Source organism: Acanthaster planci, linkage group LG08, assembly GCF_054643075.1.
Source record: "Acanthaster planci isolate LZ-2023a linkage group LG08, COTS_SCS, whole genome shotgun sequence".
Taxonomy (NCBI): domain Eukaryota; kingdom Metazoa; phylum Echinodermata; class Asteroidea; order Valvatida; family Acanthasteridae; genus Acanthaster; species Acanthaster planci.
The window spans coordinates 13,185,273-13,202,427 of NC_141784.1; the positions used below are offsets into that span (position 1 = coordinate 13,185,273).

Sequence of the window (17,155 nt, forward strand, 5' to 3'; positions counted from 1 at the left end):
TTTTTGTTTCAACAGTTTCAGCAGGCCTATGCAGATTCATTCTAGATTGCCAAACATCATACAATCGTTAATTTTTAAACTGTCGGGAACCAAAAATACCTATGTGGTTTTAGGCGTTACTTGTGCGTTACTTGAAATTCGTCCGAGAATTGTGATGGCCATGGTTGGAGAAAGGATGTCCGGAGGCAAGCATGGGCGAATCTAGGGCAGCGCTCCTCCTAAAGGTTACCTATTCGCCGTCGCACCTAGATTAATCCTGCCAATTAAGGCCACGCGAAACAGGTGAAGTTTCCTTTGTTGGCACAGGAACGCCATCCTCGATAACTCTTCTGCAATGGAACTATAACAATCCGCCCGAAACAATAGATGATGACACAGGGCTCGCAACTTTCGTTACCGTATCTGGACGGCTACACATGCGATCAAAACATGGTGCCCATTCAAAACATGGCACTGGTTCACACAATTCATTTGAGATCAGTGCCCTGCATTGCCACTGACATCATCGACGGGGGAGGGGGGATCAAATTCACCCTTTAAACGCGGACCCGCAAGTTTGACGGCATCGATTTGACAGTTCATATATTTGCGCGGGCTTCGGCACTTGACACGGACTTTGAAGTCTCCCAGTTGGCTGTCTAGTGACCGGGAGAGACAGGTTAACACCTTGCCGAGCGGTATTCACAACTCCGCGTGGTCGATCCAACCAACCTGGATTTGACGCTCGATAACAGAGAAAAGACGCTTGACAGTCCACCTATTAATAACGGGCGAGTATACAAAAGGAAAATAACGCGTACAAGAAGTACCACTGTTTAAAAATAATGATGTTACGGGTAGCTGGGACCGATGACCTGGTAGTGACGCAGATACAGATCGAGCTACAAGAGAGACACACACACCAGCTGACTTCGGTTCAGTTGCACCCAGAGACTGTTTTACTCCATGAACTCACCCATACTTCCGGCTTACAATACAATATATAGAGAGCTGTACCTAAGGACATAGGGTTGCAGCAGCTTATGGCTATGCCTAGGTACACAAGACAGTCTGAATCAAGTCTAGGATCAAAGCTGAGATCAAATCTATTCTGACTGAAATGGGTAATTAAGAATATTTATATACCCTTCCAAATGGCTGGTTATTTTTTTCTGAGGAGAGGACGTCACATAGGAGAGTATAACTTTTAACACATAATCAAGGAAGAATGGGGCGCACTGTCAGAGTAGTGAGAATAGAAAATTTGTTAACTGGGGTGGTGCCAGACTATATTGGTTCCATGTCTCACTTTCATTTTTTTCTTATATGTAACCGAACAAATTTAGATATGATTAATCACAAACTTAACATTCTTCATTACCATAAATGACATTAATTCGTAATGAAATTTTATTTCATTACTTTCACTCTTATACCCAGGTGCCACTGACGTAGGGACTCTGGCTTGTCCTTAGCTAGGTTCCTTGGATGCAGGGCAGTGGGAATGACGTGCGTGCAGGAAAGACCCTGAATATAGTATTTTTTTTAGAGGGGACATCTGTTGACCTTTTTTCAATGAAGAATTATCACTTGACAACTTAATAAAATCTTTTTAAAGGCACGAGTTTCAGACCAAATTGGCTCTATGTCCAAGTTTAATGCCATCATCGTCATTGGTTTACAAATGTTGTGGAAGCTGCCAATCGGGGGAAATATGACCAAGGGAAGACTGTAACACAAATCTCGAAACCTTTAAAACTATGTGCGGCTGCATTTCATGTTTTTCTTGCTTCAAACCTTGAATAAAAAACAAATCCTATACACGTACATCTTTCAAAATAAAATAAAATGATTTGGGGTCTGAGAATTCTATCTAAAATTTTCTATCAAGAGGAATTTCTGTCAACACCAATAACATTTGGAACTGGGGTAAACATCTATAATCTGTTATTGAATGGATTTAGCTTGTGGATTTTTATGACGATAAATGCAAAAAAGTACAAATAACCAAGAAAACATGTCACAGACAAAAATTTTAATCATTCCACAAAATTGATGTTTGTTGCTTTCTGCACTGACAGAGTCAATGGTGTTTATTTTAAAGGCACTACGCACTGTGCAATTATTTTGCCACTATGCTCTTAATTAAATGTACCTTTGTGACGTCTGTGTTTCAGTTCACCTTCTTCGTATTTGTGTTATTTTAAAAGGTATTTTAGACCTCTTTGCTTTTCATGCAAATGCAAGTCCATATTCATAATCAAACTCTGATGTTATCCTCGGGAGAAATCTCTGTGTTGCATTCATTTGTCCACAGAAATCTGTTGAAATGTTTAATATTGTGCTGTGACAGTCCTAATTTACTTTTTTTTTGGATGATTTATTGTTGTGTGAGTACATGGCAACAATTCCAGGAACGAACCTTTCTGAAAATGTTTCCAACGAGAAAACTTTCGAGTTCACATTTTGTGTAGAAAAACATGGGCCCTTAGCCACAGCGCCCTCAGCTGTCCAGAAATGCTTGGAGGATTTCAAAAGTTTGAAAAAGGTACAGATATTTCATTTCTGTTCATAACGGGTTATTTTTCGCACACAAGATTTTGGCTCTACCTTTCAGGTTCGTTGTAGTCATTCTATTTCCTTTCGGCATTGAAAACTACATTTTCACCATTCTTAAGTTTAATTTCTGCTGTCTTTTTCCTATTTCGTGGAATCAATTCGCCTGTCTCTTGTTATATGAAATAGATTCGTTTTTATCTTTATCGTGTTAATAGTAGCTGCTCTTTTTGTTTTATACAATTTTGTTTATAATTGTATGGACCTCTTCAAATAACAAAAAATAAAATCGTTTGTAAAAAAAAAGTAAGGGCATCTTGTTCTTAGAAAATCAGCTTTAGGCCTGGACAGGCAAATACGAGTCAGAAAGCGCATACAACAGGAAGAGGTTCTTCTCAAGGCTTTGAGGAATTTGGATGAACCTAGCAACCAGTTGTATTTCAATTTAACGCATAAAGCTAAGAAGGCTCAAATAACGAAATCAAATGGCTTCTTTTGACACTCGAATGCTCGTATGAAGGATAGGAACCTTCATTTGAAAATAAATTTAAGTGAGCCTGATGTAAAATTGAACGATTTTTTGTGCTTAAATTGGCCGAGAAAACCTAAGCAAAACGGACTGGACACGGTTTAATATGCGCCTATTGACGATAAATGAAAACTAACGACACATTCATTCACTTTACCTGGACCGTTGTGTTTATTACCAACATAATACATGATCATGAATACATATTAGTAACTATCTAATTAGATGTGCAAATATTTTAAAATCAACCCAATTTTTTAGGCCATTTGAGAAATAAGAAAATTATACAAATACACACCTAAATTTTATAATACTGCCCTTTTGAAAAAATAAAAACATGCGTTCGAACTTCCATGGGATGTCTGCAGCGAGAACGCCCAAACAAAACGAATAATTTTCAAGAACAATGAGTAAACATTTAATAGTGTTCATAATATCTAGATATCGTGTACAGCGGTAACTGACCAAGTGGGAGCACTCAAAAACGAAAATTATACGAAAAGGTTTACATCAAGACAGCACGAACCAATGTACAGGCTGTGTTTGTGTCTGTTTTGTTTGTGTTGGGTTTACAACCGTGTGTCTTCTTCATTATAAGCACCGTTCTGCGTGGAATCTTGGCTTTGAATGGAGGGGACACAAAGAAGGAAACATCCTCTGCTGTGTGAGCCGAGGACAGAATCACCGGCCGATTACCCACAGTTCCGCTGACCCAGTGCAAGCAATGGAGGATAACATAAAACAACCAATCAGATTCTTGGGATGTATACCCTTCACTTGCGGCGGGTAAGGTGTTTGTTGCGGCGGGTAAGGGGTTTGTTGGTTAAGCGGATAATCAAACCTTGAGGGAGCCAACAGGAAAGATGGAGTTTTCAAATTGTAATTCAATAATTTCGTTTGAATGGGCAAAGTCCGATTTACAACTCCAATCCGACATCTGATGTACCATAATAGAGCTACTCACAAAATATAAGTACGCAGATTCATGATGTTTACCATGATGATCTGCAAAATTGTTTTCAAAACAAGCGCGTTATTGTCTTTGTTCATTTAACAGATGAATATCATGTTTGAAGGTTTCTCACCCTAATCTACCAACTGCTAACCAATTCATCGTAGAGTTAGGTAAGGATCAATAGATTTCTTAATTTTTTTCTACATATTCAACACGACCCCGAAGTGGAAACGATCCAGACTACATTCTGCATTTTTTTATTTTTCTTTTCTTAAAAAAAGACGTCATGATACCTCGCTTTAACAGTGATGTCACCAAGATAGCGACGATGAAAGCGAAGCTATAGCTTGAATAATATGATAAAGGTATTACATTATATACAAAGTGTCAGTCGGACAAGTTCAATCTACACAAGGTTCTTGTCTATGATAGCAAACTATACACAACGGTTGTTTGGTTTTTGTACATCAGGTCCGGTACGTCCAGTTACAAAAGAGGGCCGTATTCGGCCTTGTCTGCCTGAAGGCGGTTCAAACCAATTGAAACCACCAGGAGCCACTTTTGGACACGTCAACCTTGCCATGGTTCGGTTTGCTGTAAGTTGTAACGCTGTGTTGGCCTCAACCGAAGAAAAAACACAACAATTTTCACATTTTTAGCACCACAGTGAACGAAGCTAAATTCACAAAGCCGATTCAAGTCGTACGTCACTACCCATTACTCCTATTCTAGAATCTTGTTACTTGACGATGGAAATGGACGAAACCAATACAGCAATTCGGGGAGATAGTGTTCTTCCATCTCGCCCCCACGCTTAAATGGGCGAATCTGTTGATCCTTGGTTCGTCCTTTCTCAAAACAATGATTATAAACAATTAGTAAAATGTTTATACTTGAGTTCTCAAATGTGACCGTTTCATTAGACACGTACACAATTTCACAATAATTATCCGATTTGTAGGAGCCATCGCGACACCCGCAAGTCACCTCAATGGAATTCTTTGAGGAAAAGATCGTCCTGATCTTAAACCCGTGAGCTGAATTCAGCCCAAAACGTAATGGTCAGAATAATACGCTTTCTTGCACTCTTTATACGAATCTGTCTTCTATAAATACTTTAGAAGTGATTATGGAAATTAACAAATTATTCCAAGGATTCAACATTTCAACGAGAACCCCAGAACCCTTCCGATGGTCCATTGATTACCGTGCAGTCACATGCGTATGCTTGTACACGGAAAGATTGATCAGGTTTACGTCAGTCATTAAGTCAGTAGCTTACAATCCATGGAAGAGGCCAGACCGACCGCACTGCGGCCTTTTAGCCTTAACATCCATTTCAGCCGAAGCAATAATATCGGCCTGCAAATAGCCAATGCGGGTTCCCTCCGACAATTACCCGGTAATGACCCGTAAAGTAAACCAGAACATCAAATTATGAACCTGCAGAGACTCGGTAAAAGCATCTGCCGACCTGAATATTCCTAAAATTAAGACAGGTTTAGACAGAGTCGTCCTTCAAACGTTACAAACTAGATTAAAAATAAACGACAAAAAGGTATAAATAAATACAGATTTCAAAAACATCGAACAGGAAAGAAGCTGAACGTATTTTTAAAAAGTTGAAGGACACACTTTAAAGTGACAACGTGTGGGACCAGATTTAACAGCATAAAAAGCCGACATTGGCAAAAATTACCAATAACCGATTTACTTCAGAGGTAAATATTACATACAGCAATTATAATTCTTACTTTTTTTTACAAACGTATAAAAATAATACACACAAGCCGAACAAATTCTCATAAGACCATTGCTTCTAAACTCTAATCTACACTATTTAAAAACGAGAAAGAGGACGAAGAAAAATCAAAATAATCAAGTGCATGAGGCTACGTGCAATACGGCTGTTTCACAATAGTGCGCCACCAAGGGTTTGCAACGCGTTGGCCGATCACAATGCGCGAAATTTGTCGACTCAATGCGCGTTTGGAAAAAGTGGACAAATTTCGAGCGTTATGATTGGCCAACGTGTTGTGGACTCTTGGTGGTGCACTATTGTGAATCGCCTGTATTGGTGGATGAATACCCAACTGGAAAGAAACACTACAAATATTGCAGAGTAAATCTGTTGTGATTAAAGGTTAAAGATGTTTGCAAATTGGAGAGGGAATTTATTGGTGGTCTGCTTCAATTTCAAATAACAATGCGTAAGAATTTTCAAATATACGGTAGAAGAAATTACGAATGCATCTACATTAAACCTACACGATGTATCGAGTTCTACGAGTATCCGTAGATTTTAGTAAAATTACAAAGGAAAACCAAAAACACTATGTTACAATCAGATTATTATCGATTAACATTGCCTCTTCCCCTCACCAGATTGCCTCAAGATAGTCTGGCTACTGGTGTTCATATACAGATCTTGCACCCAAAACGTCACACGACATCAGTAACTTGTGATCACACTGAAACACAATCTTAATTCGTATTTACATTATTGTTAACATTTATATTACAGGCTGACCGCCAAATCATAACCTCAACAGATGAAAGTCTTGTCTACAACCAAACGGCAGCTCCTCCCCCGTCTTCACTGCGTCTGTTCTAACTCTACATTTTTCCGCAAATGATTGTGTAGTGAGATTAACAGGGCTCCTTAAACACTTTTGTTGCTTACAGTTAAAAACAGCGATCAGGAAACAAGGTTTAATTGTGGGATGGAACAAAATCCCCAATCATTTTAAGTATATCCGACCCAGAATTTAAAAAAGTGTTTTTTTTTTCATCCACGATTCATCTGTATCACAAGATAGCCGTTTGTCTCCTTTGTGAATACAAGACCCAACGCCACATCATTTTACAATCAGTAATTGTAACTGAAAGTTGTTATAACGATCTCAATCGGTACTCCCACCTACAAATTGTTGGTCCCACAGCTGAAACTCGACGCCAGGACAAATACAACTGTCGCTAAACAAAACATCCAACCACTGTTCGAGCAGATTTTGTCATCATATTTGAAGAAGTAATGGAAGATTCGGGGAAAATTCGAGCGGAAAAATTGGTTCGCATATAATATATATAATATATAGAAATAATTTTTTTTCGTGACGTCAGAAAATTCTTGATATTAAAAATACAAGTAAAATACACAATGTCAGCTTTCATCTGTTTAAAACAAGCCTAACGGTGTTGATCGGGGAACTCCAACGATTCTCTCCTTTAACTTTGAAAGATTTTAAAATGTAGTTAAAGTCCAGCCATAGTCATAAAGCGCATTTTATGTACAGCCATCTAAATTAACAGAGTTGAATTTCTGCGAGAAGAAATACATGTACATGTATATAGACGAAGGTCTTTGGCCCGGTTCTACATATATACACCGATATCCAGGAAACAGATTGGCTTGGGTGTTCCTGATCAACACTAGGACAATGATACCCATGATAAATTATGTTTCCACCGAGGAATTAACTCCTGCTAAATATAAAGCTCACGCAGTCGGAAGAAGGGCTCTGTATAACATAGATTGCCGACTTCCTCCTTTCCCTGCGCGGACGATTTCTATCCTCGGAATTAAACGATCTACAAGCACTACAAAAATGCCACAACGCGGTCACTTTGAACTTTTTGAGAACTGAACCAGTATCTGAAAAAAATTGACTCCTTTTCCGCTTGCTGCTTATCAGTCGGCAACCGATATCTATAAACCGATACAAGTTCGACACATCGATTTCAACCAAGTGCTACGATAGCCGTTAACAGTCGCGGTTATTTTCAATATTCATTTTGCTTGTTCGTCAGTCTTCAGTTTTCATTTGAGCGGTCAGTTTAATTAGTCAATTGTCTGTTGTTACAAATAAGATTTTTTTGTGGGGGAGGGGGAGATTTCAAGCGGCCACAATTCCGTACACTGTGTTGGTAAATTCATCCACGTGACTGATGGCGAATAATGTCAGTCATCGGTACATTGGCGGTCAGCATGTCGCCCGTTCGTCGTCGTTTCTGGTTCTCCGTCCAGGCGTCATGTCTGTGAAGGTCACGTGCTCAGCGTCATGCGCCATCTGACTGCTAATAGGAAGCCCCGAAGCTGGTCTTGTCTCTAGTCTATTTCGAATCTCTTCTCTGTCCGTCAGTTGAGTTTTCTAAGAATTAACTCTCAGTCATTAATGTCTGGCCGTTCGATTCTGTCATGTCGTCAGGCAAGTGGTGCCATGTCTCACTTGTTGCGAACGCTTTACAACGCTCTCGTTATCCAGATAACGATATGGTCCATCAGTCTGGTTGAGCTTTGGGTTGAGGTTGTCTGTCGTTGCTCCTCGTCAGTAAAGACAAGTGGGGAAAAACACCTTCTTCCTTTCCTTTCTTTTTGTCCTTATAGTCAGTCAAAATCGTCCGTTCGTCAGTCGGTAGATTGGTCTGTCTGTCCTGGTTGTTGATGAGGTGCTCGTGAAAAAAAAAATCTCAAGGGAAGGCATACAATGCATTTGGAATTTTTAAGTTCCCATCTGTACATCGCCGGGCACCACTAGAGCCGCACTCGTCCAACTCTACACGGGTATCTCCTGGTACTTGAAATCGCAGAGCCCGTTCTTATCCTTGAGCTCGCCTAGCAACCAGTATGTCGTCTGTTTCCCCTTCCCCTGGGAAAAATAACGGGCAAAGATGCGGCCATGAAATGCATGAAAATTACATTCAAATCGACTTCTACGGAAGAGTAGGACAAAAACATCAGAACAGCAACCCTTGTTTGACGTCAAACCTCCCAACAGTAAGAAAACCAAAATACATACAAACTATCCATTGGAATCGATTTGATGTAGGGTGGACCATAGAAAAAACAAACATTAATACACACATTAAAAAAAACATTGGTCCGAAATTAAATTACAACAATAATATTCATTTTTTGGTCGGCGGAGAAAAGTCATGCAATCGGTCTCCAATAGAACGAACGGCCTTGAATGTGTCCTGATGTTATCAAGTAAAATTCTCTCCGCACGAGGAACAAAAAGATTGACATCGCATTTCATAGCTTTTTGCATTGTGAAGAAGCTCGTTTAAGCTGATGTTGTGACCTTAGGAACTCTTGTCTAAATTTCTGTCTTCCATTAGACATGTTTGTGCCTACTGGGGTAGGTAAAATGTTAGATTTTATATCTCATCATTGGCTTATCGATTGGCAAACTATGCTTCACGGAAACAATGCTTGTTTTTTTCAACTTAACACTGCACGTGTGATGATGTTGTTCGGGAGAGGCTGTCCAAGTAAAGCCAGAATACGGGAAGGGAAATTAACATTTATCGATTCAAATTCGGCCCAAGACCCAGAGTAGGCGTCGTATGCATGAATGTCGGGATGACAATCTCTGCCAAAGATGACACACGGGTCAGTGACCGAGAGAGGGGCTCGTACATTCTCTTACCTTCATTTCAACTTCTCCCCGGAGCTCGATCACAAACGTGCCGAATAGGTCGAGGATCTTCTTGATCGAACTGCTGATGTGAATTTTCATGGCTGCAATCGAAAAAAAAAAAGCTTAAGTGAATGTGTACGATTCTTTATTGTGCAGCAGGTTATGCTCGTGGGATCCGTCTTGAGCAGAAGCAACCCATCATCGGTTAAAAAGAACCAAAGCGGTGGGGATTGTTCGTTTTGTTGGTGGCAAGGTATGCATTTCATAGTCGTTCATGAAACAGCGAAGTGTAGTTCCCACCAAAGGAGCTTCTGTTGCTAGGAAAATCGTGCCCTCTCTTGGTCCCGCTCGGGGCCCATGAGGTCTCATCACAAGACGTCAAGCATCACGTGACCACGTTTCCCCCGAGATCGGCCATCATTGAATTCTTTATCAAATATGTACTCCAATTTCCACGACTTGTGCAACTTGTACAGTTGTCGTGATAGTTCCGATCACTTATTGCCAGCGAACTCCGCGTTTCGTCTTTGTCCCCATTCATACAGCTTGGAGGGGCTTGCCTGCTATGTAAATACTTTGTATGATTCGCCGACAACAATGGGGGATATTCATCGGGTCACGTGGGTCAGTGAGAGCACCCGATTCGAATCCCTGGCAGTGTGAATCTGCAGCGTTACTTGACACATCACGAGTCCCTTGTTTTGTCTGGGGAACTAAAAATGAGCGAAACAGTCGTGATTCATTGTAGCTCACCGCATACTTAACAGGGCTCCCTCTGTTGACAGACCGTGCCTGAGAGAGAGGGGAGGCAGAGCAATCAAAATAATCATAATGAAGTTGTCAAGCTCCCTACAACCTGCCGGAAACCGAGAACAGGTGACAGAGGGACTAGCCCGACGCCGCGGGGCGTTGGGGGGCAAACTTAATGCTTGACGGCCTTGGATTGCCTGGCAATGACCGCCAAATAGCCCAATTTGGGGTGCGTGCATCTGCCAACGTATCCTGCCGGTGAAATTGGACTTTGACTGCCGGCAGAACAGGGCCGTTAAGCAAGCTGGCCGCACCTAGCCGGGCGTGACACTCAGCCGTTTTACCGGCGGGGTACGTACTTGCTGAACACAGCTCCCCCGGTGCGTCGGTTTCCACCCTGTTGACCAATTTCAAGATCTCATCTTAAAAGTCACGTATGTGACATTTCAGTTCTGGACTGAGAACCTTAATTGCGTTTGCTGTAAAAGTTGCATTTCAATCGTTCAGGAAATTATACGAGAGGGGTGTGACAGTTAAAACAAGAGGAAGAAAAAATGGGGGGGGGGGGGTTACAAGTTCAGAGGCGGTACAAACATTCTCCCAGGCACGCACAGCAAACATGAACACGTGGATATGTGGATACGAAATACCAGACTATGGCAAGGAGAGAATTGCGCACTGATGGATGTAGCGAACTCCACGAGCGCACAGGACAAACGGAGGGGGCGGAATGGGGCGGTGATATCTATTACTCCAATTTTAACGGTATTTGTGGAAGATGTCGATTTGTTTATTGATATTTTTGTGGTGGGGATAAGGTGTAAACCAGTGCCTCATTGCTCTTATGAGGTTGATCTGAGTCACGTCCATGAAGAAGATAAATTCAAAATCCGAACAAACTACGAAGGCACCAAGTAACACCATTGTACACGACATAATGTAAGTCGTTTTAATAGCCCAATAACTCAATCTGACATTTCACAGACTTTCTTTCTGGCACTAGCGCATGGCAAAGCATGATCGATGTTGACGGAAATAGGGCAATCCATGCGTAAATTGCCGTCAGCCGTTACGTTTTTCACCTTGGATGCAGCTGTCACTAGAGCGTCAGAATTTGGACTTCCATTTTTGTTTCAGAATTATCAACAAGGTCAAATCAGAAATCGGTGGTTCGAGGGCCTGGCGCCCACTAAAGTTGCATGGAACTTGCTTTTTTGATCTAACAATGTTAAAAAGTTGGTTACACTTTTTAAGTACATTACCTTCGCCATTGGATTCCATTCTGGACGCCGTGTTGACAGTGTCTCCAAACAGGCAGTAGCGTGGCATCTTCAGTCCCACAACGCCCGCTACCACTGGGCCTAAAATTTGCAAACATAAACACAAAAGTATTAAAAGACTGAACCAAAACTTGAAGAACAAAAGTTTTCAACAATCTCTTTCAAATGGTCGGGAATGAAATAGCGAAACTTGCATATCAGATTGCAAAAGAGTACTTGGAAAAGCACTTCAACAGAAAACTGTAATTACGTGCATATTAAATAAATAGGCGTTTCTCACGATGACACAGGCAATGTATAAACCAAATCTAATAGTCGAATACAGACGATTCAGCTGTAGTTGTAAAAAGACATGTGCACGTCATTCTAAAGTTTGGTCTGTGATGCATAAACGCTAGATTTCTATATAAATAATGTCGAATCGAATGCTGTACAGACACAGTTCCATGAGTTTATACACCATACAGGCATATGAGGTATCTATACACCTCGTTACATAAGACCCACAATCCGTCCGCAACAACTTCCCCCATCTTAATAAGTTGAATATCGTCAACTATCCGCTCCGAGCAGAACAAAAGAGGGCTTTTTGTTTTGGTACTCAATGCATAGGCGCGCCATGAGGCGCGAGTATATGCGCGTTTGCTGCGGAGCACGCCGAGTACGGGTAACTAATTTATTCCGGCATGTATGGTCTTTGCGTTCACGCAGAACGCTTGCAAGAACCCGCTTGTAACCACCTGTCTTTCTTTCGCCGATTGGGGGTGCACTTCAGCTCAGGGCGGATATCCTTTGGCTAAAATGCTGAGTGCATACATTCTCTGTCAGACTCCCCAAACGAGTAACGATTCTACTGGAATGTACAAGCAATAGAGAAAGTTTTCTTGCACATTTTTTTCTCCTCCACCATTTACTCACAGTGTAGTCCTTGATAGTTTTGTTTAGATTGTTGAAGATCGAGGGTTGCAGATAAGGCTCACCTGAGTGTAGGCCGATTCGAAGCATCAGTGTCCTGTCCGGCTTATGCCTGATCTTGAAGGTTTTGATGGCACTCAACAACGCCAAGGACATTCTAGCCACCTCACGGGCGTGAAAGTCGCCATTACGCACGGGTAGGCCCGATGCCACCATATAAGCGTCGCCTATTGTCTCTACCTGTGGGGGGCGAACCAAAAGAAGAGGTCGACAAAATGCGTCTTCTGAACGGAGAGGATTTTTCTGTTAGTATTGGAACTTCTTCGTGCTGCGTCGAACAAGACTCGACGCGGGGATATTTCTGTAGCATCTTGTCGATAAAAACACCAACCGAAATTCTATTGGATTTAAAATTACTCCATTTTTTCTGTTTCTGGATACTTTTGGATACAGAAGGTTGTTTAGAATACTCGATGGGGCTAAGGTTCACGCTACTAAAGAAACAAAACCGAAGCTTTTTACGACTTTCCTTTCCCTAATGTGTTTCGTTCGCTATATCGTATTGTGACACGACAAAGTACGGGACCAGAGGACAGTCATATCTCCACGGGTTTCTAGCTTATCATGTGTCAAATGCATGCAACCTCTTACAATGTGACAAACCGAAGCAATATTTGTCCATCAACAGATCGAGACAAAAATAAGTGGCACTGTCGAAAGTGACCGAGCAAGATTCAATTTCAGCGGGATCTGCATGTATGTTATTTTGACAGGTGAATGCACCGTCCTCTAAGCGGGTTGTGTCTAGATTTTTTTTAAAATTCTGTATGTTTTTCTCATAGCTGGGAGAAGATATTTATTCAAGGCAAGAGTTGATAAAGTGTATTGACTCGAGGGAGGCCGAACCCCGACCGCACAGGACACTGCATATCGATAGTGATATTTCAGAAATCTTGCGTGTAAGATGATCTATTCTCTGTTGACATGGAAAGTACAGATTTCAACACGTAGACAAAGCCCAAATATTATTTTTTGAATGGCTGTTGAGGATTTATGTACTTTCGAGCAGGCGTAATGGGAGCAGAAAGTGGAATCTTATCGATTGCAGAAACAGTTATCATCGTTGTCCAATCTATTTCTGTCTGCTCTGGTCAAGGGTGCTCTGACAAGCCTGTGACTGAAATAAGCGACAAGCAACGACATATAAAACAATTAAAACACATTGAAATAACAGATGCACAAATAAATCTCTTTCTTGGTACGAAGACGCCGACAGAAACAGCACTTGACTGTATAAGCTCTAGAGGTTGAATCAAAACTAGTGGAGCAGGCATACATTCTAAGATTCCAGACAACTTGTGCTGCTGCGCTGTAGGACGGCTGGATATTTTTCAAAATGTGCAGGAAGGTGAAAGAAGTGATCTTTTCGAGTCAGGCTGTCATCGACTTAAGTCGAAATCCCTCTTAGTATCGATACCGTATGTGCACAGTGACCAGCCTCCGTATGGTAACCTCATCTTCCAACACTGGTCTCAATGAAGCGTCTCCATTGCACCTCGCCGCCGGCCTACCTCAATCAATTATTCGTGCACGCAAGATCGGGATCATTATCGATTCCGCTGGGATCTACAGGCTGTGATATGAGGCGGGCCAGTGCAGATCCGGAACTACTGCATAGAATCGAGGGTCCAGGTGTTGGTTAATTAATACCCCCAAATCGGGGAATGCCTTCTAATATGGAGGGGATGATACCTTGGCCAGCTTTTTCTCCCATCATGTGTGCAAGTGATGCTCCATGCAATTCCCATGTGCCTGAGAATGAAATTCATGGGGGATTTCTAGACAACGATTCGATCAGGATCGTCAGCCTCGGCCCACACCCGTCCGCCAAGCCCACAAGCAGTTACTTGATAATGAAGTAACTTAATCTACAATACGGTGCGCTGACGATCCTCTCTCTTTCTCATTCTTTTGGCGCAGACGCAATCCAATACGGGGAAGGACACTCGGGCACTGGGTATCACCAAGTGTTGCTGAACTGAATTGATTACAACTGTCCTAATTGTACACCTGTGCCCTCCGAAGTCCGTGGACAGCTTAAAAAGTCCAAATCTTGAAGAACGCAAAAGTCAGTGACAAAAAAACAAGTTCCATTCACAAGAATCGTCCAGGCAACGAACGGCACAAATGCAATTTCCACCTCATAAATAATCAGAATTGATTGTGTCCAAGCTGGCAGTTTGATAATGTGTCTTTAATGACAATCAAGCTGTTGTTATTATTAAACGGACACTTTCCATGATGTATTATGACAAGTATCTGTTGTATCATTTTCGAAGATCCATGACTACAATTTGCTTTGTTTGGTCTTTAAATGACTGATATCAGAAATCCTGCTGGACCAAACAGCACGAATCAAATCGTTGCTCTTTCACTGAAGTCATTTTTTTATCTTGTTCACTGAATCAGTCATATTCAATGTTATCTGTCATGGAGTGGTGCCAGACTATTTTGCATTCCAAACCTAACTTTCGTTTTTTTAAAAATGTGGCTTAAAACACTTAGTAATTACTTATCATAAATTTTAAATTATTCTAAACGTAAATTGGCATGAATTTGCAAATGAAACCTTTATTTCGTTGCAGTTATTTTTATTCGCAAGTTCCCCGAATGAAAAGCTTCGATTCAAGGTGGCCGACACATGAATACTGAATTGTGTGCAGAAATTAGGCACAAGTTCCCATTGAGTGCTGTGTAATTTCAAGCCGGAGTCCTGTGATTCGGACGCGGTCGTAAGTCAAAGTCTCACCTTGTACACGTCATAGTTGTTGACGATGGAATCGAAGCAGGTGTAGAGGTCATTCAGTAAATCCACGACCTACGGGACATGTTAGTATAAAGTAGATAGTGAGACTACGTAACACAGCAAACGACAACATGATCATGATTTCACAATTTATTTAAATGAAAAACAAGGCAAATTACTGGTGTAAATGGGGAGAAATTTTAATAAATGACAACGAATGCAGATGTAAAAGAACTGAAAAACTGAAGTTTTCTTTGTTTCCAAAGCTGCGGGAAAACAGAACTGAGGGAAATGGTTCTGGGTAAAAAAAATTGAACTGGTGAACTCTTACATCTTCCTGACCACGTTTCCCGAGTTAATGGTGCACTATATCATACAAGGCACCTGCCTTTGCAATGTGTACAAGTCTCGTATATACAGGTCTTGCAAATAAATGCACACCGACGGATCAAGAACAGAGTGGCTTTCTACAGACTTGCTTTGGTCAAATTACAGCACAGCCCGTGGGAAACGTGGCCGTGCCCCGTTTCTTCCAGGGACCGGGAGAGTGTGTGGAGTCGAGGACACTCCTCTGATGCTGTACCTGGAGTGGGGTGCTTTCTGAGGAGAGACTTGTGAAGCCCACGATGTCACTGAAGTAGATAGTGACACACTCGAAGGACTCGGCTGTTACTGGCTTGCCCTTCTTCAACTCTTCAGCCACCGGCCTAGACGAAAACCCAAATACATGGGTTTAGTGTTAAGCTAAACAGCACTATAAGGAAGCTTCCGAAAGGTTGCAAACAGATGACCGCAGAAATAAAATGGACTAACCTCGAGTATTTATATTCAACTACGTCGAACGCAACCCGCATATCAGTTAACAATACTTGCCCCTTGAAAACTTGAAAATTGCCACTTAAAAACTGCAATAAACAGAAATTTCATGAGCTTTTTGTCACAATATTTTAGGTCTGTAACAAGTGGAAAAAATATTTAAACAACTGTTTGACCAATGTGAGCGTTGTGCATATTTACATTCGTAAAAGATCCGGATTTTTTTCCCAAGTCCGATCTCTTGCTACGGCACCCGTGAATAAACAAAATGAATGGTTCCCTCGGGCAAGAGTATTTTGACAGTAAATGAAGCCTGTTTTGACCGATTGCTGGATTCGAATTGGCTCGAGGGAGTCTCTTTTGTGACATGCATCGGGATCGCTCCATTCAGACCAAGTCACAAACAGACGGGGAAAAGTGTCAAGCTTTTGTCAATCTCCTGAGAATTGTCTTATCGAGATCTTGCAAATCCAATAGGGGCAACACTGTAAACACACTCTTAAAAGTGAATGAAGAGCACCCGAAGCGGTTTCTTTACACCACGGGTCAGAAAAAAGGTCGGTTACACTCAAACAATGAATGCAGACATTTATAAAGCGGAAATCTAAAATTGAAACCTTTAATTTCAATGTAAGCAAACCAGGCCTCTACCCTGGCCCAGGGCGACCGTGGTTTCATACCGCGACTGTGTTCTGGAATTCCGCTGGCCCCGTCTATTATCTTTTCGTCATTCGAGGGAGGGGAATCGTGAAAGCCACACTACCCGGTTCTCAGGTGAATCTCGGTTAAAAAATGATGATGTAACGAATCTCCCACCGGCAAGGCAGACGAGGATAAACATCGCTGCATGATGAGATGCACGGGAATTGTCCGACCGTCAGTACCGTCCGATTCTTCATTTTAGAACGGCCTTCCCAGTGAGAAATATTGAATTTCAATGCAGCCAAATTTAGTCTCTGTTCGGCGAGACAAAGGACGAATATATGTATATATGGAAGTCTCCATTTTGTATTGTGGAACCGACCACAATCTGGTCTGGCAAATCACTGGTGTGTAACAGTATTACTCCCCCCCCCAAAAAAAAAATTCCAACAAAACACGAGTTCCGTAGTGAAGTCTGAGACTTTTCAGAGAGCCATACCTCCT

General features: G+C 41.6%; 1 protein-coding gene across 5 annotated transcripts in view; it reads right to left on the reverse strand.

The window, feature by feature from the left end:
* Positions 1-3,211: 3,211 nt before the first annotated feature.
* Positions 3,212-17,155, reverse strand: part of LOC110977382 (atrial natriuretic peptide receptor 1-like) — a 275,377-nt gene continuing 261,433 nt past the window's right edge. For all 5 annotated transcript variants that reach the window (XM_022231463.2, XM_022231460.2, XM_022231461.2 and 2 more), the window contains exons 16-21: positions 15,777-15,900; positions 15,197-15,265; positions 12,453-12,627; positions 11,455-11,553; positions 9,452-9,543; positions 3,212-8,668 (exon numbers count right to left, since the gene is read on the reverse strand). In XM_022231463.2, the coding sequence (XP_022087155.1) occupies positions 8,576-8,668; positions 9,452-9,543; positions 11,455-11,553; positions 12,453-12,627; positions 15,197-15,265; positions 15,777-15,900 (652 nt within the window). In that variant the 3' untranslated portion in view covers positions 3,212-8,575. The remainder of the gene's footprint in view (positions 8,669-9,451; positions 9,544-11,454; positions 11,554-12,452; positions 12,628-15,196; positions 15,266-15,776; positions 15,901-17,155) is intronic.